General features: G+C 39.2%; 2 protein-coding genes and 1 long non-coding RNA gene across 12 annotated transcripts in view; 2 read left to right on the forward strand and 1 right to left on the reverse strand.

Annotated features, from left to right (window-relative positions):
- Positions 1–1,384: 1,384 nt before the first annotated feature.
- Positions 1,385–19,196, reverse strand: PREPL (prolyl endopeptidase like). Of its 7 annotated transcripts, none has more exons than XM_062636975.1 (16): positions 18,924–19,196; positions 18,185–18,414; positions 16,572–16,643; positions 15,453–15,653; positions 14,897–14,963; positions 14,032–14,238; positions 11,849–11,972; positions 9,330–9,546; positions 8,602–8,787; positions 6,973–7,176; positions 6,054–6,229; positions 4,427–4,643; positions 4,094–4,243; positions 3,523–3,649; positions 2,382–2,464; positions 1,385–1,483 (listed from the first exon to the last, which is right to left on the reverse strand). In XM_062636975.1, exons 2-16 carry the CDS (start codon positions 18,401–18,403, stop codon positions 1,406–1,408), a joined length of 2,328 nt encoding a protein of 775 aa, XP_062492959.1. In that variant the 5' UTR covers positions 18,404–18,414; positions 18,924–19,196; the 3' UTR covers positions 1,385–1,405. The 7 variants fall into 7 exon arrangements, 6 of the variants coding, with proteins under 6 accessions (XP_062492959.1, XP_062492958.1, XP_062492962.1 ...); XM_062636974.1 differs by having other exon boundaries at positions 18,905–19,196; XM_062636978.1 differs by lacking the exon at positions 16,572–16,643 and having other exon boundaries at positions 14,032–14,235; positions 15,453–15,650; positions 18,905–19,196.
- LOC134173211 (uncharacterized) lies at positions 3,740–11,972 on the forward strand. The gene is made up of 2 exons (XR_009968172.1): positions 3,740–3,771; positions 10,847–11,972. It is a non-coding gene; the product is annotated as an uncharacterized LOC134173211 (long non-coding RNA).
- A 6-nt stretch (positions 19,197–19,202) lies between the features above and the next one.
- CAMKMT (calmodulin-lysine N-methyltransferase) overlaps positions 19,203–26,737 on the forward strand; it is a 208,922-nt gene continuing 201,387 nt past the window's right edge. For 2 of the 4 annotated variants that reach the window (XM_062636993.1, XM_062636995.1), the window contains exons 1-2: positions 19,204–19,450; positions 25,311–25,477. In XM_062636993.1, the coding sequence (XP_062492977.1) occupies positions 19,352–19,450; positions 25,311–25,477 (266 nt within the window). In that variant the 5' untranslated portion in view covers positions 19,204–19,351. Of the gene's footprint in view, positions 19,451–25,310; positions 25,478–26,737 lie in introns of all 4 variants that reach the window. The other 2 variants (XM_062636996.1, XM_062636994.1) reach the window with 2 other exon arrangements.

Consider the following 26,737-nt stretch of genomic DNA (forward strand, 5'->3'; position numbering starts at 1 on the left):
CCGGTAGCAGTTCATGAAGTAACTGTAAAAATGGCTGTAGATGTGCAAAACGGACCCTAAAGGTGGCCCTGTATTTGTTAAAAGAGGTAAAAGCAAGCAAGTCTAATATAAAAAGTTGTGATGCTTTACCTCTTCTCTCAACTCTAAGAGCGCTGATTATCCTCAAAATTAATAAGAACAACAAGAAAATATAGCAAATATGCCCAATTCTACACTCAGGACTGCATTTCCAATTGATTGTCTCACACCCCCTCCTCCCCTCCATGTACCCTGCTAAGAGTGCATTCGCATTCCTCAGTTCCTTTTTCTACCCAAGTAGGTAGGTGAGGTGGGCAAATGTTAGCTCAGAGTAAGCAACGGAAACAACTCTACTGAATGTCACACTTGTTCACAGGTTTTGATCTCTACTGGGTGTACCTACATTATACCTACAGTGACACACAGGAAGGATAAGCATTTGACTTAGTGCAACCTGTTTTTGACATAGGGGTGATTTGGGGAACTCTATTTTGGTTTGAGGACCTTATGGCTGCCTAGTGTATTTTTCACTAATGGTACCATTAGCTGCCCCAAACATGTGTGTTAACAAATAATGTGCAGCAGTTTGGTGCCTTGCTCAGAGCTCAGCTCAGTATGAGGCAGGCTGCTTCAGTGGGGTCGTCCTTTGTGTTTTATCCTCTGGAGAAGCTCTGGCATCCCCTTCTCGGGTATTCATCTTGTCTTCTGGAGGACTTTGGCACCTCTTTTTTAAAGATTATCATGCTAGTTAAGGTACCTGCAAGATTTTGAATCTACTCAGATGAAAGAGTTCTAAGATTCCTGTTCTTGAATCTTAGAACTCTTAAGATTTAAAAACTAACTCAAAAAAGAACCATTTCTTTTTTGCAGTTTTTCTGATCCCACCATATGATGAGTACACTATGGCTGTGACGTAGCTAGGAAGGGCAACAGTCATCATCCCCTACACACGGGGATTAGTTTTAGAAGACTTCTAACCAGTGAGACTTCTAAATCAAATACTTCTTGGGAGTTTTACTGCCTTGTGTAAAATGTGGTTTTGACAGAGAGGTCTTAAACTGTCAAGGCTGTGAGCACGAAGTGCATGTCCTTCACATGTTGGGCTTTGCACACTAACTGTTGTGAACAGTGCTGCACTGCTCGCTTATGTGAGAACGGTACTGAACAGATTGATTAATGCAGGTGGCTACTTCTGTACTATCTGGCAGGGAAGAAATTTGGCTATTAGTTTGTATGTTTATAAGCCAATGCTATATCCAACTTTGTCTTTGAATTTGTCTGCTTATGCCCACAAAGCAGGGATCCAAGAGGAGCTACCTCTGGAGACTGTGTTCACTTTTTATATAAATAAAAATCTGACCCCAAGTTCTTCAGGTGGTCAATGTGTTTATTTGCAGGGTTTGCTATGATGTTGGAGATGGCATACTTCAAGTTCTTTGTTCAGAAAAGCAAGGTGTCTTGCAACCTAAAACAACGATAATAGTTCATTACAAAACAGAAAAATTCTTTGCTCCATAAACCTTCAGGTTCTTGTACAGTTATTCTAATCTTATTCCTTTCCCATACTAATACTAAGCAATACCTTAACCTAGGACAGAATGAGGCTTTTCCTGAAAGAATTAACTTTGGGAATAACTGTCTCAACCACCAAATAACATTTGCTAGGATTTATTAAAATTAACAGTAATAAAATTTGTATCCAACTGTGATAGTCTGAGACATTGGTAATGGTATGTCAGGTCTTGGCAGTATGCTGCTGTTAACATGTACACTTGTACAACGGGCAAAGTCTTGAAACCTAATTGTAGTAGCATTCTTTTGATAGTACAGCTTACGTAAAGATCAAACCCATCACATATGTTTTACTCATGAGGAAGATGGAAGAGCCAGTATGACAATTTTAGGCACTTACTGCTCTACAGTTCAAGACTCTTCCTGCTGGAACGATGTTTGGCACAACTTAGAAACTTTAATTCAAAGCTCTCAGTACATTACAATGGACATTTAACACTATTTTGGGTTTTAAGGCATGATGAGGTCAAATAATCTGGCTCTGTCACTGGCTCTTCTATATCTCTAAAAATTATATATTGATAAATATATAAAATTATCTGGGTATGTGTATATATATACACATAAGAAACTACTGAATTTTATACATATCTAGAACCAGAAGTTGCTCTTGCAATATTTATAAAAGGTTGCACGAGCAACTTTAATTCCAGCAGGTCTGTTTTCTTTTTCTTTTGATACTTCAAACACACATTCAAGCATACATTCCATGAACTACTGAGGCTGAAGTACCCAAGAAGGGGACACCTGCCTCCACCACGTTATGACTTTGTGCAGCAAAGGGAGCATACCTCGTTCAGTGAATCCTCCCAAGATGAATCGCAATGACTCCCGCTTGCCTGGATGTCTAAGATGATATTAGGGATCCAATTTCCTGGAACAGTGAAGCTAGCGATCACTTGACATTGAATGAACAAGGAAAAGGGTAAGTGAGGATGTGAGTTGTTCAGGATAGGTCATTCTGCCTCCTGTCCTGACAGAATTTCTGTTATTGCTTAAGAAGAGAATCATATAGGGGCTTGCTGGATGGACTGTTTGTATTTTTGTTAACTATATGCTTGAAAAGTGTTTGTATGTTTAGCATCTTTGTTCTCGCTGAGTTTCTTTGGAAAGACATGCTTTTTAATTTCTGAGCAAAGAAAGCAGCAGCAATTACAGTATCTCCTATCCCTTCTCAATCACTGCAGTTGTGCTGCTAGCAGAGAAGGAGCACAATGAAATGTAGAAAAGCTAATTCAAGATCTCTGTTGGTACTGATGGTAAAAGCCTCTCCCCAGATTGGGTGGTACTAGAAAATAGTAAGGCTTGAGTGTTACCTTTTGCTGGAAACAGTCCCAAAGCTAGTGTTAACTTTCAGGTATAAAAGTGTCCCTGCCTTGGCATTACTGTTATTCTAACTTGGACTAACACCTGCAGTTGGAGCAAACTGGGAAAAGCAGTTTTTTGTAGAGCAGCAAAAGTGATTTTTATCCATGTGTTGCTGAGAACTGCAGGCTGAATATATCAGTAGCTGGACTAGACAGTATGGGTTCATCTAGCACTGCCCAGTAGTCACCAAATGTTGAGGCCTAGGAAAGTGTAAGCCCCACTCATATTCTCCTAGTCTTTTTCATCTCAAAGAGGGTTTCCTTAGCCTGTCGTGGTTTATCATGTTTCACATTTAACACATGGGTTGAACTATTTCAGGCAGGTCTACAATACAGAGATATCTGAACCCTCTTAAGGCTCTGGAGAGTGCATCTCAAGAAGCTGAGGTTTATGTGTCAGTGTGACTGCACATCTCATCTCTGCAGGTAACAGAAATTACTCCAGAGCTTTAGATACTGGATTGTACTGTACAAATGAATGCTTCTAAGGAAGAGTCAATCACTATAGTGTTTAATTACATGACTTACTAATATTCTGGTTTAGTTAGCTCTATCTTTTTCTTACCTTTCTCACTTGTTGCGCTGGCATGATCTAGTGCAGCCTTCCTAAGTTTCTGAACATATCGTAAAACTCCTGTTAGTGGTACCCGTTGATCGTTTTCATACGCCGTGATAAAAACTGAAGGGTAACACTGAGATTAAAAACCAAAACCAGTTCAATACTTGACAACTGATTTTTCTCATAAAGTAACAGATTTTTCTCTATTTATTTTACTGTAATACCACAAAAGTAGAAGGTATTCTACATATTAAGGTTGTTATACGACAGAATAATCTATTACTTCCTGGCAGTCCTGTAACAACAGCTGGTTTTGAAACCTGTGGATTATTTAGGATTGATTTCAGGGGTCTTTTATGACTCCAAATATTGCCAAGATCATTACTGAAATAGTTCATATTTGTATTAATAATTCATTTTCACACAAAGCAGCAGCAAAGACAATTCTAAAGTCACCGGGGTTTAAAGCACTGAAAAGGTAAAATAGGCTTTTTTAAAAAAATTCCAGTTTCCACTTTTTGTTCTATCATAAACTGTTATATTACAGTACTATTCCACACAGAGAATATAGTTTTACCTGTGGCTTAATATTCTGGTATGGGCAATAGCTTTTGATATACTTCATACATTTTTCATCTGCTAATGGGTTTCCCCATTCCTCCTGTTCTTCAACTGTCAGTGGGAGATGAGTTTTCATCATTGTATTTAGGACATCTACGAAAGGAGCCTTAGAAGTTATTGAAAAAGAAAAATTAGCAAATAGGACAGAGGACCTCACAGGTCTAGTTCAAGGTTTTCTCAAATGAGGAAAGGGAACTTTGAATTGGAATGTTTCCAATTCTGAAACTGGTAGAATGAACCAAAGACACAGTTGAACATCATAATTTATGCAAGGTCTGCAGCACCTCACCTGTAAAACCATGGCTCTGACGAGTTCTGGAGCAGTGTTGCACAGGGCTCCTGCAAGAACTCCTCCAGCACTGGCAGCTGCTAGTGCTGTGTATTTTGGCTGAGAAAATCCTAGCTCGTGCAGCTGCATGATGCAAGCCTTGAGGTCATGGAGCCCTTTGAGTTTATTATGCCGGCACCCATCTCTGTGCCAGCTAAGGCCTAGCTCTCCTCCACCCCTGAAATTTAAAGCAAGTCAAGTTGGAGTCTCTTTGGAAAACATTACACAGCAAAGCTTCAGTTAATGAAAGGACATCAGCAGCCTCAGAATTGTGAAACCATAGCTTCCCTTCCCAGTTAACTCTTCTCTATGCTTGTCTTTACCCGCCTTTGTGGATAAAACATTCAAGCAAAAACATCTGTGCACGATGAATGGTGAAAATCCTAACTAACTGCACAGGCGTATTCCTTGCCTTTGTGTCCTGGAACTCACAGGAAAAACCATCACTTTAGGAAATGCCACCCTCACTGTAGGCAATACAAAATCAGACATTATCTTTTTCTACGGGAAGCTATTAAAGTAACTGAAAGATTTTGACTACTTATATAACTAACACCAGCATTTATTAAAACCAGTAAAATTGTATTTCTCAGCTCCACACTGAGGCCCTCAGGATTTGTCTTCTGTACAGCTTAAATTCTGAGAGTGTTAGAAAGTGGGGCTTTTTTTCTAGTTTGTGGATTTTAGATACTATTTGAAATGTTCTATTTTGTAATACAGGATTTAAAAATTTATTTCTATTTCTTTCTACACAACCACGATTTTAGTTCTAAACCACCTGAAGTCTCCTCATTCGGGTTTCAAGTTTAAAATTAACTGAGTCGTCTGCCAAATTTCTTCAACTTTGGATGAAGAATCCATCTTCATCTAGGCCTGACTTAAGGTACTTAAAGGGGTGGGAGGAAGAACAGCACAATGCTTGTCACCAACTATAGCAGATTGAATGTATTTGTATACTGAATTTGTTTTGGAACTGGTGTTTCTTCTCCTCCATAAAGCAATTTTTTTGCTCTCTTCTTTAGCTACTGAATTATTATCTCAATGAAAATGTGAAGTAAGAATTACAGTGGTTACATAAAACTAGTAGGTTTGTACCTAAACTGGAGACAAGAGGATTTAGCCAGTAAAAGAAGTAGAAATGCCAGTTAAATGCTTAAGTAGTTGCTGTAGAAGGCAAATGGCTTTCAGAAGATGCAGACCGAACATCAGTACACAATACTCTTGGAAAGAGAGGGAGGTAGCGTGTCACTGCAATTTGAGTGTTACCAAAACTTTTCTTGAGCTAAGGTGAGACAAGAAGTAATGAGGTGTCAAAAGACAAAAAGCTGCACACAGCAATCCTGTCGATTGCAGAAACCTACCTGCAGTATGTGGTCTTGAAAGTACTTTTTTTTTTTCCTGAGGTAAATTCACTTTTTTGTTAAAACTACTTTTAAAAAATTCTAAAATGAGATGGAAGTGAAAAGCATGAACAACTGGGTATAGCTACATGAAAAAAAAGTATTACTGTACCTCTTTAGTTGCATACCAAGAAATACCTGTATATCCCACAGATTAAAATCTGAATGCCATTTTCTATTTAACTTACCTAACATGGCAATATGCTAATATCCAGCCCTCCTCAATTAACATCAGCTTGTCTTCTTTAAAGCTCATGTTCAAATCTATGCCATAAGCTCCATATACATGAACTAGAAGTGGTTTCCTGTGTAGCTCTTTAGAATTCCTATTATGAAAAACTGTAATTGGCACCAAAGTTTCATCCTGGAAAAGAAGGAGTATTTTACAATAAAGGACATTGCAGAAATCTCAATGACACATAGCAATGAAAACTTCAATTATTTATTTTAAAATGTGTTTTTCTGATTACAGTAATTTTTTTCACTTATAATGTACAAAGCACTCTTGAAAAATAAAGCAAGAGACTGAACCTCTGCTGTGTAGGCTTACGGATGCAGAGTATAAAATTCATTTAAGTGCAACACCTGAGGAGTTTTTAAACTACCAAAGTACCCAAGTCTCCCTTCCCCTGTTAACACCAAGAATAGCTATTATTAACAAAATAGTTTACCACTTACTGCAGCACAAACTCTTTATTAACATCTCCAAATTTTTATGTTCAGGCTGTTAAAACTTTCCTTTCCTGACCTATGCTGTGCAGCTGGTTGTGGGGTGTTCTTTCCAACAGCTGGCACCCTTTTCATTTATCATGGAGAGCATGACACTGCGTATCAACTAGCAATTCTAAGTTATACCATACCAAGAGTATTGACTCATCATGTACCATTATCTCCTTTAGCATACCCAGGTTAATGAAAAAAAAAATATCACGACTCTTTCTTGTTCTTCCCTGTAGCACTGGAGAAAACACCCACTGTTTAGTAACTATAGCACCAACTGCTCTTTACATTTTTTAATCTCTATTCCCTGCCAAATGCATTTTCTTTAAATGGGTGGGGAGGTAGGGAAGAATAAAAGGAATGAGAAAAGGACTGCAAAATTCTCACCTTGCTTTTAGCTAGTAAACGTGTAGTGTGACAATTCGTAATAATTGGTACCTCTTGCACAGCTGGTTCAATGAGATTATTTTCTTTAAATGAATATGCAAAACGCTTAGGGGGGTGTACCGGGGAGGTGAGCTGAAAATAGCAAGCGCTGGTGGTATGTTCAGGTCGAGATTCCAATTCAAATTCACAGGCCCACGTAGGTAGCTGAGAAAACATGGCATTTCAAGTGAGACCGACCCTTACACTGCTTCTGTAAATTTTGCCTAGCGTGTCCTTCAGAGAAAAAGATTCTGAGTATCTTCCGCTTGTCTGTAGCACAATGAGTATTTTTTTTAAGCTCGGTAATGAAACAGTCAAAAACTGAAAGACATTGGCAAACTTTGTCCCTAAGGCCATGGGATAAAGCTGTACAATGAAATAGAAAAAAAAAAAAGGGAAAATAAATCCAAGTTCAGTTTCAAATGGGCATTAGTGCAGGTTTTCATTAAAACATTCTTTGAAATGATTCTGCATGGTTTTTATTTTTTAGATCCTATTTCCCCTGATTTTTCAGTTCTACTTCAACATGTTATACAGCCAAGTCCATGTCAGTTGTTAAGCCTTTGCTGTGAGTTAGCTCAGTAATGCTAAGCCACTGAAAACCCCTGCCTCTTAACTTTGCTCCTAGTGCCAGCCATTGTTGAAGAACAAAACCTTTTCCTGGCACGTTCACCTTCAGACACTTACTGTTATTATATTTAAGATTTTTAACTCTGCTAAGAATAAAAGAAATCAAGATTCATTCTCCGAGAGCCGCAGGGACACAGTCAAACCCTCTGCCAGACTACTACTTACTTGGGTTGGGTTGCTAGTGACATCTGAAATGGCAGCAGAAGTCCAAGTTCTCCAGAGTAAGTGCAGACCCTTTCTGAATAAATAAACTACGACCATATTCAAAAATGAAGGTTTTAGAGAGCATACAGTGCACTTTGTTGAAAACCTTTTTCTGTAGCAGTTCTATAGAATGCAGCATTGGTAGCTTGTCGCAATAAACTTGGGAGTAGTTCAGATTGTATTTTTCAGGCAAACAAATCAATCAAGTATTTCGCCTGAATGGCCTCCAGGAATCATGGGTTTGAATTGAGTCATTTTGGTTTTAATCCACAAGTATTTAGCAACAACTAGAGAAAGGAAGAAATACTTTGCACAAATTCTACTGCAACATCAACTCTTCCCACTCATTATAGGACAGTGTCCATACTTGTCTTTGGAATGTTCTGATGTTTCTTCTGTGGGAGGGCCAGGTTTATTTCCTTGCTTATGCTGATGAATGTAACCAAAAATAGGCCCAGTAAAACCAAGTGGAGTGTTTAGGGAATCAAGTCCTATTTTACATTAGAAATCAGCTGTATTGTAAAAAGCTTGACTGTAATAAGCTGAAGAAAGAACTGTATCATAGGATAGCTGCTCTCTAACTTTCTAAGTGCTGTAGTAAGCCGCCACATGAAAACCAGCCACAGGTAATGTACAGTAGGCATAATACTTGGCAGTATTACAGTTTCCAAACAATTTCTACTCTTGGAATTTATCTTTGTCTTCATCATAATGTTAAAAAAAAAAATATATATATATAATAGTGTTAAAACATACCTTTATTGACCGAACTGAATGTGAAACAAAAGAAATCACATTTAAGTAAAGATGACCAGCATTCTTCAGGAACATAATACAGTGATCACTGAACATCTCCAAATCTACTAGCTTGGTTTTCTTTTCCAGTGCATAAACCAACTGCCAGTTCTCCTTGCCGCTGGCAGCTACAGGTGCCTTCATCAGCTAAAAACCAAGATGTAGGTAAGAGTTATGAATAAGATGTACAGACATTAAAGTGCACTCATACAACATCTTTATTGCAAAAATGTTTTAGTTCATATTGGGGGGGGGGGGGGGGGGGGTTACCTGACTAAAACTGGAGGCTTTGAAACTCCCTTCACTTGGGCAAAATGGAAGAACAATTCAGTAACATTCAGAAAAGTTCAGTTCTCATAGATTAATCTGTAGGAAATTTTAATGCAGTAAGTGCTCTCAGCATGGCCAGAAGTGTAGGTGGTTTGGTTATATAGACTGAGATAGCCAACTTAAATTTTAATATAGGAGAAATGACTGTTAAAGCATATTCATTTATTGATGTTGCCAAAGGAGTTAGAATCAATCTGGCATGCAGCAGGTAAGTCTCCGTGTATTTCTATCAGTCTTTCAGTGTAATTCTCTAAAATTATTTCAATAACCTATGAAGTACAGAATTAAAAGCCAGCTTTACTATTTCTATATGATCTGCAACAGTTACCTGAATGAATCTTATTATCAGTTAAAACTACCTTATATTCTGCAGGTTCTCCATACGTAGTAAGAATATATAACTCGTCATCTCTGTGTTCAATGTGGTAAACGACTCCTTCTGTTCGTGCTTGTACAAGAGCAGGTGACTTAAAAGGATGTCTACAGTCAACCAGCCAAACTTCCGAGGTGGTCTTGCTGTTGCTGTTGATAGTGAGAAAACGCCTGTCTTTTGTGCAATATATGTCCACAAAAAACCTGTAAGGAATAATTATTTTTTAGAAAAAAAAGCTTAAACTTGATTATTATTATAAAAATAGATCAGATGTTTCAGAATCATGGGCTTCCCTCTGCAAGGTGAAAAACGCATGCCTGCAAAGGGGCTGAAGAAATTCCAGACTACCTGGCTCCCAAACCCACTCCTGCTGCATCGATCCTGGGATTCAAAACCCCACAAATATGACAAGCAAGCAGTTCAGTTGCTGCCCAACTGAATCCAAGTGTTTGCATTACTGAGATAAGATTGGAAGCTCATTGCTGTATTTAGGCTTTAAAATTCAGGCACAACACAGAACTTTCTATTGAGCCTGTAACCTCTTTTTTTTTAAGTAGTAATGGCTAATTAAATTCAAATTAATAAAAGATATTGTGGGAACAGCAATAACAAATAAGAGCTATTATAAACTGAGAAAAAGCCTCAGTGTTACTGCCGTAAATTTGTCTGAAGCAAGTAAGACAAAAAGGACTATTTTTAAAAGAAGTAGAGAGGCCTATATGAGACAAGACAGGCAAGTTGCACTGGTAAAGCTGGAAGCTAGGAACTGGGTTTGGAACTATGTAAGAAACTAGGAAGTATCTACTGATTTGAAATGCTTATAAAATCTAGAAACAGAAAACAGGATGATAACCAGAAACAGAAAACAGGATGATAACCAGTGGCTGGATGTTAACAGTACACAAATTCAGGCTAAAATTCACAATCAATTCCTTAGGAGTCATCCAAATTAACTGGAGCATCCCATCTTGAGACAGAGCAGTTTCTTTGCCATTTTGAATCTTTAAGACTGGATGTCCATAAAAGCAAAACTGTCCAACACAAAGATCCAGAACATTTCATCAAGAAATTGCAGGTTTGAGTACTGTAATCTGCATTAATACAGATCAGATACATGACTGTAATAATGATCCCTCTAGACTTCAAAATAAATTTGACTGGTGAAGGAAAGGACGCGATACACAGCATTTTCAGTGCCTTTAATTATTTGCAGGTGGAGGAACTCCAGTTTTTTTTTTGGTACTATTGTTTTTTCTAATTGTACCCTCCTGACATCTGAAAGAGGACAGGCACAGCAGGGGATCTAAAGTCTGCAAGGAATCAGCCTCCTGCCTCTCTAATACACATGAATTTGGCAAGAGTGCAGTACTGCATTCAGTAGAGATTCCAACAGTTCAGCTCTGCTGACCTTACCTCTGAGAGAGTCAAACTGAAATGCAGGTTACACTTCTCCCCAAGGACTCTGACCTTGATATTACTTTATTTTTTCTTTGGTCTTTGTAGCTTTTCTCAAAGAAGTCAAGAAATCAAAAATGATTTGATTGCACCTAAAAGAGCTGGTCAGATGTAGAATGGAACTGCTCAGTGTCCATACAAAGGAATGTCTTGCCATCTCCAATGAACATGTAACTTCAGTTATGAGCTGCAATAGCACATGAACCTTTAGAGTAAGTTTCTAGTAGATTTACTGTAATGACTGTGACCTTCAGAATTATGGCAACAGTTTCCCTGTGGGGAAGTGTCAGGTCAGTGCAATTTGATTTTCCAAAAGTATGCATCAACTGCCGCTGGAACAAAAGGATCTTATTTACTCCATCTCAACTGCAGATTTTTTATTTTCCTATTTTTTAGATGAAAATATAATAGCAATTCCTTTATTATGTAACTTGAATTAAGAATAATCACAAACATTTATGGAATGTTGTATAAATCGACCACATGCTGCATAGTTGAAAAACTAGTTCTGCACTCAATTTAGCTAGAGCCTTCTTGTCTTCCTAAACCACTGCTTCAAGAAAGGTTATTGAGAGGGTATTCAGTCAACAATAGTTCTGTCTCTGGGAATGCTGTAATGATTTTGCTCATCCATTACCCAGAGCAAGGATTAGCCTGAACTTCTATGTTGTTTTTTTTTTTTTAAAGACTTATCAGACATCAATAGCAGAGGAAACAAAATGAAATCCACAGTCTGATTTACCCTGTATGAAACTGTCACACATTCATTAAAGGACAACCTGACCTGAAGCTGACCTTGACATTTATAAACTCAGCTGAACTCATGAGGTAAGAGAGGAAAGTTAAATCTCCGCTGATCATGTATCAAGAGGAAAACAGAGCACGTTCTCAGACTACATATGGCAATACTGACAGCAGGACACAAGTTAAAAATGCCTTTTACCATTTGGAATATGATATGAAAGGCTATGTTTTCCAAACCAGTTATATTTTACATATAAGGTACTCTAGAATACATAAAGGACTTGTTACATTTTACATAAGTATTACCTTGCATCTTGTTCTGTATAAACTAACTTAGTATGTTTCTGATTAGTGAAAGTGGTCATAAACACATTCTGGCATTTAAGGTTCTTCTGGCTTGTGTAATACAGAACATCATTTGCAGCCCATTCTGGAAAAAAAGACAAATGCATATCAAATTTGGAACAGTATATACAATTAGTGAGAGAAAATGGAGCCCCATGAACACTACTGGACCCACTGTTAAAAAAGGTGGGCTGCAGCTGACATCTAATGGAGGACAGCACTTCTCTATCCCAGAGGCTGGGGTAAGCCACAAAAAGATTTTTCCATGTTTTCTCTGAATCCCACAGAACAAGAATCTCATTTGGAAAAATAAATAAATAATCACACAAAGGCAGAGGACCATGGTCCAGGGCCCAGGAAGAGGAAGCTCTTGACCCTGTGGGGGTTCTGGAGGTAACAGGAAAACAGAAGGTGTGGCTGTTTAAAACTGAGCAGAGGAACAAAGATTTACGTGGAGTCAGCAAGATAATAAAAGGAGTATGAGCTCTGAACCACTGCATGTGACTGCACGCAAACCATTTAGAGAAAAGAGATGATGCATGTGCCCCATGGGTACTGCTGAAATAAAAATTCTCCGGTTTTCTATGTGTGTACATGTGTTCACTAACATTAGAAATGTATAAATACAGGAACCTTGCTATTTAGTAATCTGACTGATCCAGCCAAATTATTGCTATCCCCGGTCCTAAAGTCACCAGAAGGATGTTTAATACATATGCTTTAAAAAGTTATTGTATGCTGTCTTATGCATAAATACTGATTTTCAATACAGAACTGGAGGAAGTACCACACTGAAGTAATGCAAACAATTTGCTCTCTGAACAGCACTGTGGCTCCAAATTGCACAGGAAGCTGAAAGGTTCACTAAGAAGAGGGAAATTAAAGTTTTTCTATAGCCTAGCATTTAAAAATCATAGATGTAAATTTTCAAGCACTTTCATCTGTCTGCCTGCTATTGTGTATCATGCAATACACAATACTGCAAATACAAATTCTCTTGCTTATGACTGAGGGACCTCTGTACTTCATGATACCTCTGTATCTCACACCTGAATGAATTGTAATCTCTACTATTCTGATAGTAATTTTTTCTACACTTATTACCTGCCATAAGCTGTCACACCTATGTAGGTAACAGGGAGTTGGTTTATGAACATACTGATTCTTCTGGACAAACCTAGATAGATGTTCAAATCAAGTATAGTGAAAAACGTCACTGGCAAATTTGCAGGCCTGGTTTTTAACAGGCATTATAAATTTCAGTTGTGCAAACACAACACTAAACTCTTGTTAGTCATTTTTGTAGCTAGGAAGTTTACCTAGATTTTTAAATTTTTGTCCTGCATTACTTACACTTAATGACATTTAATAATATAATCTAAAATACAAGATGTGGAACATTGTATGCACACTACTGCACTATTTTCTATATTCTTTAACATGGGGGGTTCCAGCCCCCCCACAGCAGAGGGGCTGGAACAAGATAATCTTTAAAGTCCCTTCCAACCCCCAAAATTCTGTGATTCTATAAGAAAGGAAAGATTCTCATTTCACTTCAGTTTACCTCTGCTTATTTAAAAGCAATGTAAAGCTCTGTTATCTATTCTTAAAGAATTGACTTCATTGGGTGCTGAATTGTGACCCCACATCCTAGGGTCCAGTTGAAATTCCAGCCAGTACTTAATCATAGGTACCATGTGCACGCTTTTCAGTGAAGTCAAGTGCCTACAGCTATCATCAGTGACTGTAGTTGTAGCTGTAAGAGTTTAATAACTAGAACATTCCTCACAAGGATCTTTATAGTGTAAATAGTTATGTCAGTAGTTTTTAAAGAAGCGTATTGAATGAAATACCATTCTATGAAATTAAAAACCCCAGATATGCATGACTGTTCAACATCTATAAATGCTTGCTTTTACAGTGAGGAAAAAACTGTATCATGAAAGCAGTCACTTCCATCTACATCAGGTAACTTAAAACTTTGCATTGTGGAAGAAACTGTAAATAAAAAAATTATACAGCTGTAATGATTAAATGGGAAAATGTTGCTTATTTCTTAAAAATATTTTATCATTATTTGTAGATTGACAAAAATGTTGTGTTGAAAGCTGGTGTGATCCACAGGGTATTTATAAACAACTTACCAAAACTAAATACACTTGGAATGACTTTTTCCACAACAGGAAAATGACCAAGTTTCATAACAACGCAGGTTGCCTCTTCGGAGTTTTCACTTTTTAAGCTGATGGCCATGTATCTCTGATCTGGTGAAATTCTGATACGTTGAATAAAGGCATCAGAAAAGCCAAGATCTTCAGTACTGAATAAAATGTCACTCTTTTCTTCATCTACTACATTTAAAAATAGAGATAGCAAAGAAATCCTGTAATTAAGGCACTGTCAAAATTAACAGTGGTTATTAATGTCTGTTTTTAGAGCAAGTCTGTCAGCAGTGTTCACAAGCATATTACTGTAATTTATTAATACCAAATATTTGTCTGGCAAGATACTTACAAATGCACTTTGTAAAAATAAACAAAAAAAAATACAGTTGGGGGGGGGAATAAAGTCTTGTAGTTATTATGTAAAATATTTCAAAAGTGTAGATCTTGGCTTCTAGGAAACATGTTAAATTTTAAAGTTCAAATACCTAAAGCACAGTTGTTTTTACTAAACACAATTAGTAAAATCTTTCCCCACTCCCTCAGCAAATAAAAAAGCATCAATGTGCTTTTCATGTTTTCAAAATGTTAATTTAGGGCTCTGAAAAAAAATTACTTCTCTCTTTCTCCTCCGGAAACTTGCCTTAGTATTAATATATACTATTCACTGTTTTCACCTCACCTTTTTGGATTCGCTATTAATCAATCATGAAAGAATTTTGTAAAAGTAATTTTCTTTAGTTATTTAAGAAACACAGCAATTAACCTTTCATGTAAGAAAAGTACATTAAGTGATGCATACAATATTTTTAACAATTGTGCCATGTTAGGAAGAGAAATCCCTTACCATCACCTGCTTTTGAAAGAAATATACAGCCATTCTCTTCAAAGTACACGTTCTCTCCAAACCTGATCTGTTCAATATAAACCAAACATGTTTCAAGTCCAACATACATAGTTTGACTATTTCCTTAGAATCCCTATATTCAACACAATTGTAACTTACACAAATGACAAAATATAGCACATGTATTTGATAATGCAGTAGGAATTGAATGCGTCAGAAAGGTTCTTTCAAAGTTAGGGTACTTAAGCTACCTATACCTACTCTAAATTCAACAAAAGACTCACATCACCTGCAATTGCTCCTGTAAATGAAAATGTATTGTATTCTTTATTAGAAAGTCAGATGATTATTGTATCTTTACTTGCTTTGGCTTACAGAGAAATTAAGGTAACTACACTACCACGTTCTAAACACATGCTGTTACTATCCACAAATATTAAAACATTCAAACCTCAAAACTACAAAAAATAATCAGTAAACCAGCATTTCATAGCAAGAATGGCTTCACTGCCTTTTATTTGTACTCAGTTATAAGTTTCTATTTTTTGCCACTTACCCTTGGACTTTCCAGATTGAACGTATACTTATTGTGCAACTCTTCTAATTTTTCCTTGATTCTCTTTGTCATAGCTTTGTATCTTGCTGAAATGTCATTCCAGTTTTCCTGCTCTGATTTCAGAAGATCCTTGTATGAAAGGTCTGATGTTGTTATGGATGCGTTTTGCTTCCTTTTGGAAGGGATTTTTGTTCCTTCCTGCTAATAAGGAAACAAAACAACAGCTACAAGCCAGTGCTCTGTACTCCAACATGAATATACTGAAGCAACAATAGTATTTCCTGAGCTATAGACCCAAAACCAACTTTGCATTATTATAATAGTATGTGCCATTAAAAACCATAGTTGGAGTGAGTCAAATAAGATCTTCCTGATCTTTTAGTGTTTGAGGCCAGGCTGAATGGGGACCTTGAGCAACCTGGTCTAGGGGAAGCTGTGTCCATGGCAGGGGGGGTTAGAACTAGATGATATTTAAAGTCTCTTGCAAACCACTCTGTGATTGTCAAAAGTGATTTACTTGACATATTTAGTGAGGTATTCTCTTCAAATTCAGGCTACTACCAACGTATGATCTGAGTTGATTATATGTAAATATGTTTGTTTTTGTTCTAAAACTAGGTTTTAGTTGATTTTTTGTGGAATTCTATTATTTTTCCTTCTTCAGAGCTGTTTTCTCACAGTCTTTCTGTCACAAAGAGCATCATTTTCTTTCCTAGACAACAATGCAACCCACACCTCTGTCCCTGTACCTAGGAGTCCTGGCAGCTTGTTCAGGTTCTTGCTCCACCTCCCCAGAAGTGTTAGCATAAATGTTCACAGGGTGCAGAAAGAAGCAATGAAATTATATGGGTTCTGCAACAATTTTATCAGGAATGAGCTTAAGGATCTGGTTTTCCACAATCCATGAAGACAACACTGTCTTCTCTTATAAAATGTTAAAAATTCATTAAAATTGATAGAGCAATGTTACTTTTGCTTGCTGTAAAACCTCATTTGTTCAAATAATAAGCTTAACAACATATATTACAGCACATAACACTGCACAGATCACAAAAAGCAGCATTTTATAACATTCAAGGTATTATGTGAATGTGCCTAAACTTAAAAAGTAGGACATACTTTCACCCCATCCTCACTTTGCACCAAGAACCATTGGTTTCTTCCTGATTTGTCTTCACAGAGGCATGAGATCTAAAACACCAATGTTATGAGTACACTTTGAAAGGAGGAGAAACTACCTGCTCCAGTTACCATACTCCCTGTGAATGTAAACCACACTGTTCATGAGAATGGTTCAGACCAATGGTCCCTCTAGCCTTAAAATCACCAAATCCGAAGCACAACTCAAGGAAAACATGAAAGCCCTTAGAGAAGCTCTAGCACAGCTGTGTAATTCATCAAGGTACAGGAACTGCAGTATGTGTTAGTTGTAACATCCTCTCCCCAGTCACTGGAAAAATTGCTGTAAGTCTACACCACTCCTCAAAACAGAAGCAACTAAACAAAAACCCCACAGTGGCCATGAATTGATATTTAGGAAAGCGTAAGAATGTGACAAGCCCAGATGATATTCCCCAACAGGTATTCCCCCAGCCTTCAATGATTTTAGCTCAAGAACTTCCTAAACTGAATGAGGTTTCTGGATATTTAATCTGGAAAGATTCTGAGGACAGCAAAGTATCTCAGTGACAATGTTTGAAAACATTTGCTCCAAAACTAACAGGCACAGCTTCCTTTCAGGTGAAAAAAACCCTACCTTTTTGTACCATGGAACCAGTGTCATAGTTCAGTACTTGTAACTGTATTAGTGAACTGCCAAGGAATAAACAGAACCACACATTCTCATCCATCAAGGCTTCCTATGTGCTCCTCGAAACATTTGGTTCCATTTTAGACACAGACTTAGGAACTGTTTACATTATGATTAGAAATAAGAGGGTTACAACAAGATGATCTTTAGGTCACGTCTGCAGAAACACTGTCAACTTGAAACAATTTTATAACAACCATGCATCCATCTGAAAAAGTTTAAGAGAAACGAAAACACCAATCTTTTTAAACAGTACTTATGCATTATGCATATAAATTGGTTTACAGGCTGGGATACTGCAGTAAACTTTGAGAACACATTCAGCACACTCTGTATGAGAAACACGAGAAGGCCTGAAATGATTTCATTCCATTTTCTAACTGTGCACGATACACTGCCCCCCATGTACACAGTATTTACTTTCAGAAATAAATCCAAGTACCTTTAAAAGTATCATTTATCACATGTGAATAATTATGAGAAGTCAATAGCGTTATTTTAATATTTAACATGGTGCAAACCATGACTTACTGGTCAGCACGGCAAAAGTCCAGGGTTTTTTAGCAAGCTCACAATGGTTTATGTCTGGTGTCATCAGTTTGGATGCTTTGCCTCCATCCTAGGTTACTTCTCCCCGCAGCTACCTCCTGACACTATATCTGAATCCTTCTGGAATATGCCAATTTTAAAAAAATCACTACAGCAGGAAATTCAACCAAAATGCAGCTTTCCATCAAAACAGTACAGGCCAGCTGAATAACTGTACAGAGCTTTGAACGTAACTGAAATCTTAATACTTATCCCGCTGCTCCAAACTCTTTGGGAAAAATGTGTTTCCTCTACATTTGGAAAACATGAGAGGCTTCCTGAGCAGATGTGCCAAGGTGGTTGTTGACCTTAAATCCATACTTAATCAGCGTACCTTGCAGGAAAAGCATCTCCACGGCAGGATGCTTCCAGGTGGCAGAGTCCTGTGCGTGCATGTACTTCCTGAACAATCCAGGATGCAGCATTGTTTTGGTTTTATCTTACTATAAATACATACTGCTTGAAGACAGCTATGCTTAGAGTAGTATCTGACACTGCAGCTCAGCCCTTGGAGAAGATTTCTCAGTCCAACACACGATGTCCTAACCTTCATTTCTTGATAGCCTGAAATTCCCAAACATCGTAAATTGCTGATCATTTGCAATATGTGAAATATACATTACCGTAAACTCCAGGTAAAACTGCCTCTTTGAAAGCAGTGAAACTGATTCATTAGGTGTATCAGTTGAGAAGAAACAGATCTTACAGTTTCTTAACAAGGGGTACAGTTTAGCCTGCAGTGTTACTGCAAAACGTGGTTCCTGGCACTTTAACTCCAGTGAAACTATCAATGAGAGAAGGGAAGGTGCAAATGTTTTACGTTTAAATGTTGAAGAACCGAAGCCAGGTAAGGTTTGGGCAGTTTTCCTGGAAGTTGTCCCCCCTTTATAACTATCATGCAACAATAAAATCACTTTATCTCAAGAAGTAACTTGACAGCAAGGGCTGACCTCCCCTCGCAGGGACGCTCACAGCTCTGCAGACCCTCCATGTTCACCGCCCGCGGTCCTGTTCCCCGTCCCGCTCCCCACCAGCCCTTCCCGCCGCCCCTCACCGCCGCGGCGGGGCCGGACCGCGCTCTCTCCGGCGGCTCGGCTCACGGTAAGATGGAAGGCGACAGGAGCAGCGCCCGGCTGCCTCGCGGGACTGCCCGTAGCCAAGACGGCGGCGGAGGCTTCAGTCAGCCGCACCCCGGGAGGGCTAGCACGGTCCCTGGCGGGGCTTCCTCAAGTCACTCCCGTTACAGATACTGTTTCGTCCCCTGGCGCTGAGGCCACAGGCGGCCAACGCTGAGGTGCGCTCCTGCCCCTCCGGGGCGCCTAAAAAGCCGGGCGTATCGCGGCGGCACGTCTTGCCAGCGCTGCCCTTAACAAAGATGGCCACCCACTTCCTTCCCCTGCATCCCTAGCCCGGCCGGCCCTGGCAGCTGCTGGAGTCTCAGCGGCGAGTCCCCGCTGGGCAATGCAGAGCGAAAAGGGGCTCTGAGCCGTCCTGCCGCCGCATGGCCGAGCCTGCCGGCTCTCCGAGCCGCCCCGCCGCGGGCCGGTGCGAGGTGAGCGGCGCGGGAGCGGCGAGAGCCCGCTGGCGGCTGCTCGGGCAGGTAGGGGGAGCCCGCAGATCCCGGTAGGGGATGGCGGGTGGCGCTGCGTCGCTTTGGGCCAGGGACCGTTCGTGTTCCCACCCGTTCGTTTCTCCGCGCTGGGCGGTCGTGGCTTGGAGCGCTCGAAGGGCCGGGCTCTGCCCCGGGCTGGGGAGGCGGTGCCGGGGAGCGATACGGAACGCTACCAGCAGTGGAAGCGTGTGGAAAGCTGAGCTGCGCAGAGCTGCCTGCACCTCTGACGGGGGATAGCGAGGAGTAGCGAGCTGGGGCTTGCAGAAGAGCTTACAGTACGCTTCTTGCTATAACAGTAATAAGAATAAACCGTATAAATGTATATACACGCACACGGCTTTCTAAAGTGTGCCTTAAACAGAAGCAGCAAGTGGGTACACCTGTGCTGGAGGGCAGCAGTAGCTTGTTGGCCTTGCTTTTCTGGGTCCTTTAGGAGTGGTGCGAGGTTGGAAAGGATTTCTCTTCAGATGAGTGTGTGCATAAAGGCTTAAAAACTATGAGGTTAGTGAGGCTCTGGCACAGGACGTACAGAGAGGCTGTGGCTGCCCCATCTCTGGCAGTGTTCAAGGCAGGGGGCATGGCGCTTGAAGCAACCTGGTTTAGTGGAAGGTGTCCCTGCCTGTGGCACTGGGTTTTGGAATTGGATCTTTAAGATCCCTTCCAAACCAAACCAGTCTGGGATTCTATGGAAAACCTGAACCAGTTTCATTAGTTGTTGCTGCTACTGGATGTGGTATTTGTGGTCCTAACTTAACACGTTCAGCTTTGTTTAAGTGGAAGCCTGGAACTGCCCATGGGAGCTCCCCTCATGAAGGCAGAGCGGTAGCAGGGTGGCAAATGGCGGCCACTGGCCTCAGAGGAGCAATGGCAGCAGCCAGATTACCGTGTGGGAGGCATGAGGAAGTTAATACTGCACTTCTCTTTGTGTGTGCTTTTGGTTCGTAAACTCCCTCGGCAAACTTCTTGTTTATTATACTTTAAAGCACGAAATGTCAAAGTTTCTGGTAGGAGTAAAAGGTTTGGTTTTGTACGTTTCCGTTCTAGCAGACTATGTAAGCTGCCTGCTGCGGCTATGCTGTCTGTTAACGCCTTTTGAGCATACTGCCTTTGGCATTACCCTCTCTCTTAAAATCATAAGGAACTTTTCATGCCAATGGAATGAGTGTGTAGGTATGTGGGGAGAAGGCTTCCATTTCTTCCTCAAAATACATGTATCTGTGGCCTTTTCCTCTGCAGATTCCCTGGGGTTTTCCATGTTCTTTAGCTTTTCTGTTGATTTTTGTATGGTATGATGAGCAAGGATAAATTTAATCTTACTGGTGCATCTGAAGTAAAAAATCAGTGCTGCACTCTTTACTGCAGTGATGCTCAGATCTATCTATGGTTTGGAGAAAGGTATCAACCTTCCTTTATACCCATCTTTAAAGGAGCACCGTCAAAGTGTTTCTTACAGTGCTTTTAAAAATGCTTTTCATACTGCTGATAATAACACCTTACGTGAAACCAGTTCCATGGTGTGTTTATATATTGAATTTGCTTTCATTCAGTGCGTACACAAATTGATTCGCCATGGTGAGGATGCCTGAATGTGTGCTCTCTGATTTAATTAAGAAAAAAGGCCTTTTTGTCAGGTATCCTGTGAAGCTAGCATAAAGAACCAGAGGTTTGCATAATTACCTACGAGTTCTTTATCAATAAAATGTTTTATGTATGTATAGAGTTTAAAGTTTGACAATAGTTTTAAGCTTAGTTTGTCAGAATCAAAATGATTTTGCATTAAAAAACTCCAGTACTAAGTTAAGTTACATGTGTAGTGTGCACTTATAAATTACTGGAATAAGTTCTCAAAGGCTGTGTTTTGAGCCCTCCAAGTCTATGCAACTGATGGCATTATCCAGCCAGTAGTTTTTGGCAGAGAAGTTAGAGGAATGGGCATAAGTTAAATTGCTCTCTCTCTCTAATTTGCTCCATAGAGAAAGTTGTATGAAAACTTTGGGGAAATCTGTAAATTTACATATTTATCCTGCCTGTTACCTTCCTCTTGCTCACACAAGTCTTGCTCACCTGCTGATGTTCACCAAATGTTTTCAGTTCACCAGAAATGAAAGCTAAAGTGAGGGCAGGGCAGAACAGAGAAACTTCTAAAATCATTTTTGTTCTCTTCCCACTCCTCTCTCTGTGATGGGTGCCCGTGCTCCAGATCTTTTTCCATGTTTTTGTTAGTCTTGAGTTTGTAAATTGTTTCAATTTGTGTAAAACTATTTGGTAAATAAGCTGTTTGTAAAAATAAATACTGCACAGTCCTACTGATGATGTTTAGAGATGGTTTGACCGATCATGTAGAAACTTTCTTGCCTGTACAGCATCCCACATTATAGTCAGTGCCCTGGAACTGGACAGAGGTTTGTAGACCATCAGCTGTTACTGAATTTGGCTTTTGAAGCAACTAGGCTGTGTGCAACGAGATACACAAATAAATACAGGGAAATTCAAGTGATTGCCATCCTCCGTGTGGTTGGTTGCTCTGTTTGATTGTTTTAATAGAAATCAATTAGGTTTTATAGGGAGTACAAAAAAATGGGCCTAATATTGCGATTAGATGCTCGGGGCCCTGTGGTTTTGATCTGTGGTAATATGTTACTGGAATCTTTCTAAAATGGAGACAGTTTCATGATACTTGTTTTTTAATGTTCTCTGTGTTAGTGAAGAAAGAATTGTTTTAGAACTCTATATTGCTAGGTGAAGTTAGAAAGGAAAGGAAGTACAAATTGGAGAGGGAAAACTGCAAGGCTAACAGTGTGAGTTTGCATGGTTTTTTTTAGTTGTTCTTGGTGTTTTTTTCTAATTTTTGGAGCCTAATTTTTGGAAGATAATTCTGTAATCTATACGAGAGTTCTGTAATCTATCATTACAGAACCAAAACATTATTTACTTAGGTAACATTTGTATGTATGACCCGTGTACAAGCTCAACACTGTTAGGGTGGTGAGGCACTGGAATGGGTTGCCCAGGGAAGTTGTGAATCCTCCATCCCTGGTGGTGTTCAAGGCCAGGTTGGTGACATGGTTTAGTGTGAGGTGTCCCTGCCCATGACAAGGGGGTTGGAACTAGATGATCTTAAGGTCCTTTCCAACCCTAACTGTTCTATGATTCTGACACTTGTGTACACCTGTAAAGGTCTTGTGCCGAAGACAGGGCCTTTCTGTACCAAAAGATCTTGGAAAGAGTGAAACAAGGCTTCTGGAATTTTTTAAAAGAAAAGTATGTGGAGAAACATAGCTGAAAGTTACTGAGGGAGGAGATAGGGGCCACAAGTACCAACCAAAGAACAGTGTCTGGTAATTTCTTCTCCATCACAGTTCCTTCTCTTTGCCATCACTAAAACCAAGAACTGTGTCTAGCCTGCTGAGAAGTCTTTAGCCTGCTCTAATACTGGCTACTGGTTTTATAAATCTCTTAAGATGTGTTCCTTTATAGTGGCAGCGTGCAGGATGCTAGGGAGCTTCACCTTCGTTGGAAGAGCATCATTGGAAGGGCATCATCATTTCTTCAAAACATTATTATCAGTTTAGATAGGTTTGTCACCTGTTATTTTTCATCAGTGGATTATACTGTAGCAGGAGCATGTCTTTATAGCTTTTAACACAAGGGTGATGCTTTTAGGAACTGACTGTAGTTAAAAAACCACTTTAATCCTTATGTAAATACACAGAGTTAGATATAAATAATGTAACATATTGTTCCTTTGTGCTGTTTTTTCTCAGTTATACACAGGTTTTTAAAAGATCCAACCTACTGTTGTAATTTTCAGATCTTAGACTACCCAATTTTAATTTGAGGGTATGGGAGAAATGAGTTCTCAAATGCTCATCAGGTTTTCTGCTAAGCCAGAGAGTTAATTTTGCAGAGTTGCTAGAAGATGTCTCTGTAGAACAAAAAACTGAAAACAGAAAAGTGTTGTTACCCCCCTCCCCTGTGGTTTGTCTTTGCTTTAAAAAAGCCCTGAACGACATGCTTTACTGAAAATTATGCCTTGGTAGTTTGCTTTAGTTGTCAAAACGGTCTGTTTTGTTTCCAGACATGCCACTATTGTGTGAGGATCTTCAGTCTGCTCCTCAAGTTCTCCTGTTTTGGTATTTTAGTAATTTCCCTCGTGTGTGTTTTTCTTATGTGTTACAGAAGTAGAAGAAATAGTGTGGACAGCACACAGGCATTTTTAATGCTTTGATGAAAATGCCTATGCCTTTCGTATGCTGAACAGATGAAAATAGATCCAAGAGCAGTAAGCCTGACGCATCAGACCTGCTGTTAGAAACTAACAGCATAGCAAATACAGTTGCTCTGCTCACATATCTAATATTTCCGAGTATCCTGCAAAATAGTAGCTCATGGTACCAAATTGTAAGGCTGTTAAATGTGACTGCATTTCCAGTTAAAGCATGTTGACAAAGGTTGGGTGCAGCCAAAAAAATCGCTGACCTGTTATTTTGCTGTATGCATCCTGTATGCGAAGCTTCTGTTTCATAATTCTGGAGAGCTGTTTCTCATTAGACTTCAGATTGATCTCTGGTTGGCAAAACCCTCTAAATTGCGGTACTGGCCTACTCAGTGGAGCTGTTCCTTGTAGCTATTTATAGGGATGAGTTTATTTTCTGCTCTTTTTTTTCCCTCATTGTGGACTGCATAGGCATCTTGCTTATAAAAAGGCAATGGTAATCATTTATGTATTCTGTCCAGTGTTAGGAGAAACAAGTTAAACCCTGGACATCCCTGCCCATGGCAAGGGTGTTGGAACTACATGATCTTCAAGGTCCCTTCCAACCCTAACCATTCTGTGATTCTGTCTCTTCTTCCATATCTGAAGAATAAGCCCTGACCTAAAGAATAAGCCTTTTTTTGTCTGGCAGGGAAAAACATCATCTTTTGTGCACGATACAGTTCAAACAGGCTGGGTGCTGAGTTTTCCTGTATGAAGGGGTTGATACCTCACTCCCCAAAGATGGCTGAGTGCAGTGCACTGTGCAGGGCACAGACCCCATGTTTTCACTTTCCTGAACAAGTGTCTTAATCATTAAAACATGAAACAGTCTATTCTGTCTCAGCCACTGTCTTGAATTCTTTAGTCTCTTGGTACTGAGCTTGTTGCTGTCAGTGTGTTTTGGGGCTCACATAAAGATTAGCTAATGCATCAGTCCCCTTACGAGGTGCCTCATAGGGGAATAAGCAATTGTGGCATCTGAAAGCCTGGGGCCTGACACAGGTAGCAAGTTTCTCAACTCAGGCAAGTTTGACAGCAATTCTGGAAGCGTGCAACAGTAGGCTTCTAGGCTAGGAGGTAGTCTACCTGGCAAACACGTGTCATTTGGCACCTGAGGGTCACATTTTGGGTTTAGTCCCTTAAATTCTACAGAAGATACCCTATCTTTTATTTTCATTCTTCCATCTGTAGGGGAATTGCATTTTGTGTGCTTGGTGAGGGCATTGCTTGGTCTGTGAAACTTCCATTGTGGTGGTAATGGTGGGAGGATAGGGGAGAACCCCATTTGCCTCTGTGGCATGGGTTTGCTGGAGCACTTAAAAAAGCAAATTTGTGTACTTCTGAACACAGTGTATGTGCTTTACATTTATTGAGACATAATAAATTTGTAACTCATTCTCTTGATCACTACCATCAATACCACTGTTGTTTTTCTTAGGCTTGATGTATTTGGACTAGTTATTGATAACTGTTAGCTGATAGCAGAGCTATTATGATTGATTCCAGACTTGCCTCTTCAGTTAAATAAGCCTGTTTGTTCTTTTCTTAAAAGTTTTATCCTTAATGTTTAATTTGTTCTTCATTTCAAAGGTTCTGAAGAAAAAGCACTTGAAAGATGTCCATCTTCAACAAGTGTCTGTAAGAAGGTTTGCATCGTTCAATCTCTTTATAATAGAAGATCAGAATACAGAAGAGGAAACGGGGACCTGGGTTCAGTATAAAAGCATCTTTTATCCTGAGTACAGTGTGTCCTTAAGGTAACCGTCATATAAGTTTTAAGTACTTCTGAAGATCTTGTACAGGCCTCAAATAAAAACTCATTAGTCATTCTCCTAGTGTTTGTGTAACTAGGGCATAGTTTACAAATAAACTGTTAGATGTTATTTTTAGTTGTTTGTTACAGTAAGCAGCTTGTCTGTTTCTTCTTGGTAAATTTCACTGACGTGGCAGACCTTGAATGAAAATACTGATAATTGTGCCTATAACTGAATGCAGATATGAGCATTTATCTTATATTTCTAATAGCTTTCTGTTGTGACATTCTTCAGATAGAAGTATGTAAAACAGGGTGTAAAACACCTGAACACATTTACTTGTAGTCCGAATAAAAATTTTAGTGATGGGGTATTATTCAAAAAGTTCTAAAAGCTTTTTGGATAATGATCTATATTTTATTTAATTTTCTTCTTAATAATTCTTGTAAAACTCAATGATAGTTTGGAAGCCAGTTTGCAAAACAAAAGAATAAAATATTTCCCCTTCCCACAGAAATGATTTTACCTAATGAAGAAATCTGTTTTATATTACGGCAGGTAATCCAAATGAAGGTATTTTTATTAAAAATAAACCCTCCCCCCCCAAACAAACAAGCAAAAAACTCCAAAAAACCTAATCCCCTTCCCCACCCCACCAAACTCTGAAGGAGTAAACCAGAAAAGTTTATAGCCCCCGTGCATTACTATGTGGAGTAGTTTTTTTTCCCTTCTGCTTTGATCTGTTTTTCCTTGTTCACTTCTATACATATTTATAACTTGTTTTTGCCTCAGCAGTGTCATTGCAATAGTAACTTAATCATCCCTGCATCAATACTTGTTCTGCTGCCTCTAATAAGCTTTGCTGAGGATGTAGGATTTTGCATTATGTGAGCAGTAGAGGATATTCTGGAGAGCCTAAGTCATTGAAATTGTAAAGTGCATTTTTAACTGAGAATTTAAATTAAAGCCAATTTTAAGGAGAATAGGGACATTGTTTCCTGGTGGGGATTTTTATCTTTTCGCTCTATTTTGTTCCTGTCCAGAAGTTACTCGGTGATCTACAAAGTGGTGATCACTGATTGTTTTAGGAGGAATCATTAGAACTTAGTGTTACACTTCTGTATTAAAATGTTTTCTCTCTATTCTGAAGCAGTGGCAATAGCTGGCATATGCTTACATTTCAGACTACTGCAGGATGGTAAACAGGAAAGGAGAAAATACAGTGTGTTTTGACAGAGTATGAATACCTGCAATAAAATCCAC

This window comes from Pezoporus occidentalis, unplaced genomic scaffold (genome assembly GCF_034315485.1).
Source record: "Pezoporus occidentalis ecotype Australia unplaced genomic scaffold, CSIRO_AGI_Poc_V1 ctg50, whole genome shotgun sequence".
NCBI lineage: Eukaryota > Metazoa > Chordata > Aves > Psittaciformes > Psittacidae > Pezoporus > Pezoporus occidentalis.

Coding starts and splice junctions, on each gene's coding strand:
- PREPL (XM_062636975.1), bottom strand. CDS start 18,403: ATGAAGGTTAGGACATCGTGTGTTGGACTGAGAAATCTTCTCCAAGGG. Junction 14,239..14,896: donor TCTTTCAAAAGCAGGTGATG/GTAAGGGATTTC, acceptor TTTTAAATGTAG/TAGATGAAGAAAAGAGTGAC. Junction 3,650..4,093: donor ACCAGAATATTAAGCCACAG/GTAAAACTATAT, acceptor TTTTAATCTCAG/TGTTACCCTTCAGTTTTTAT.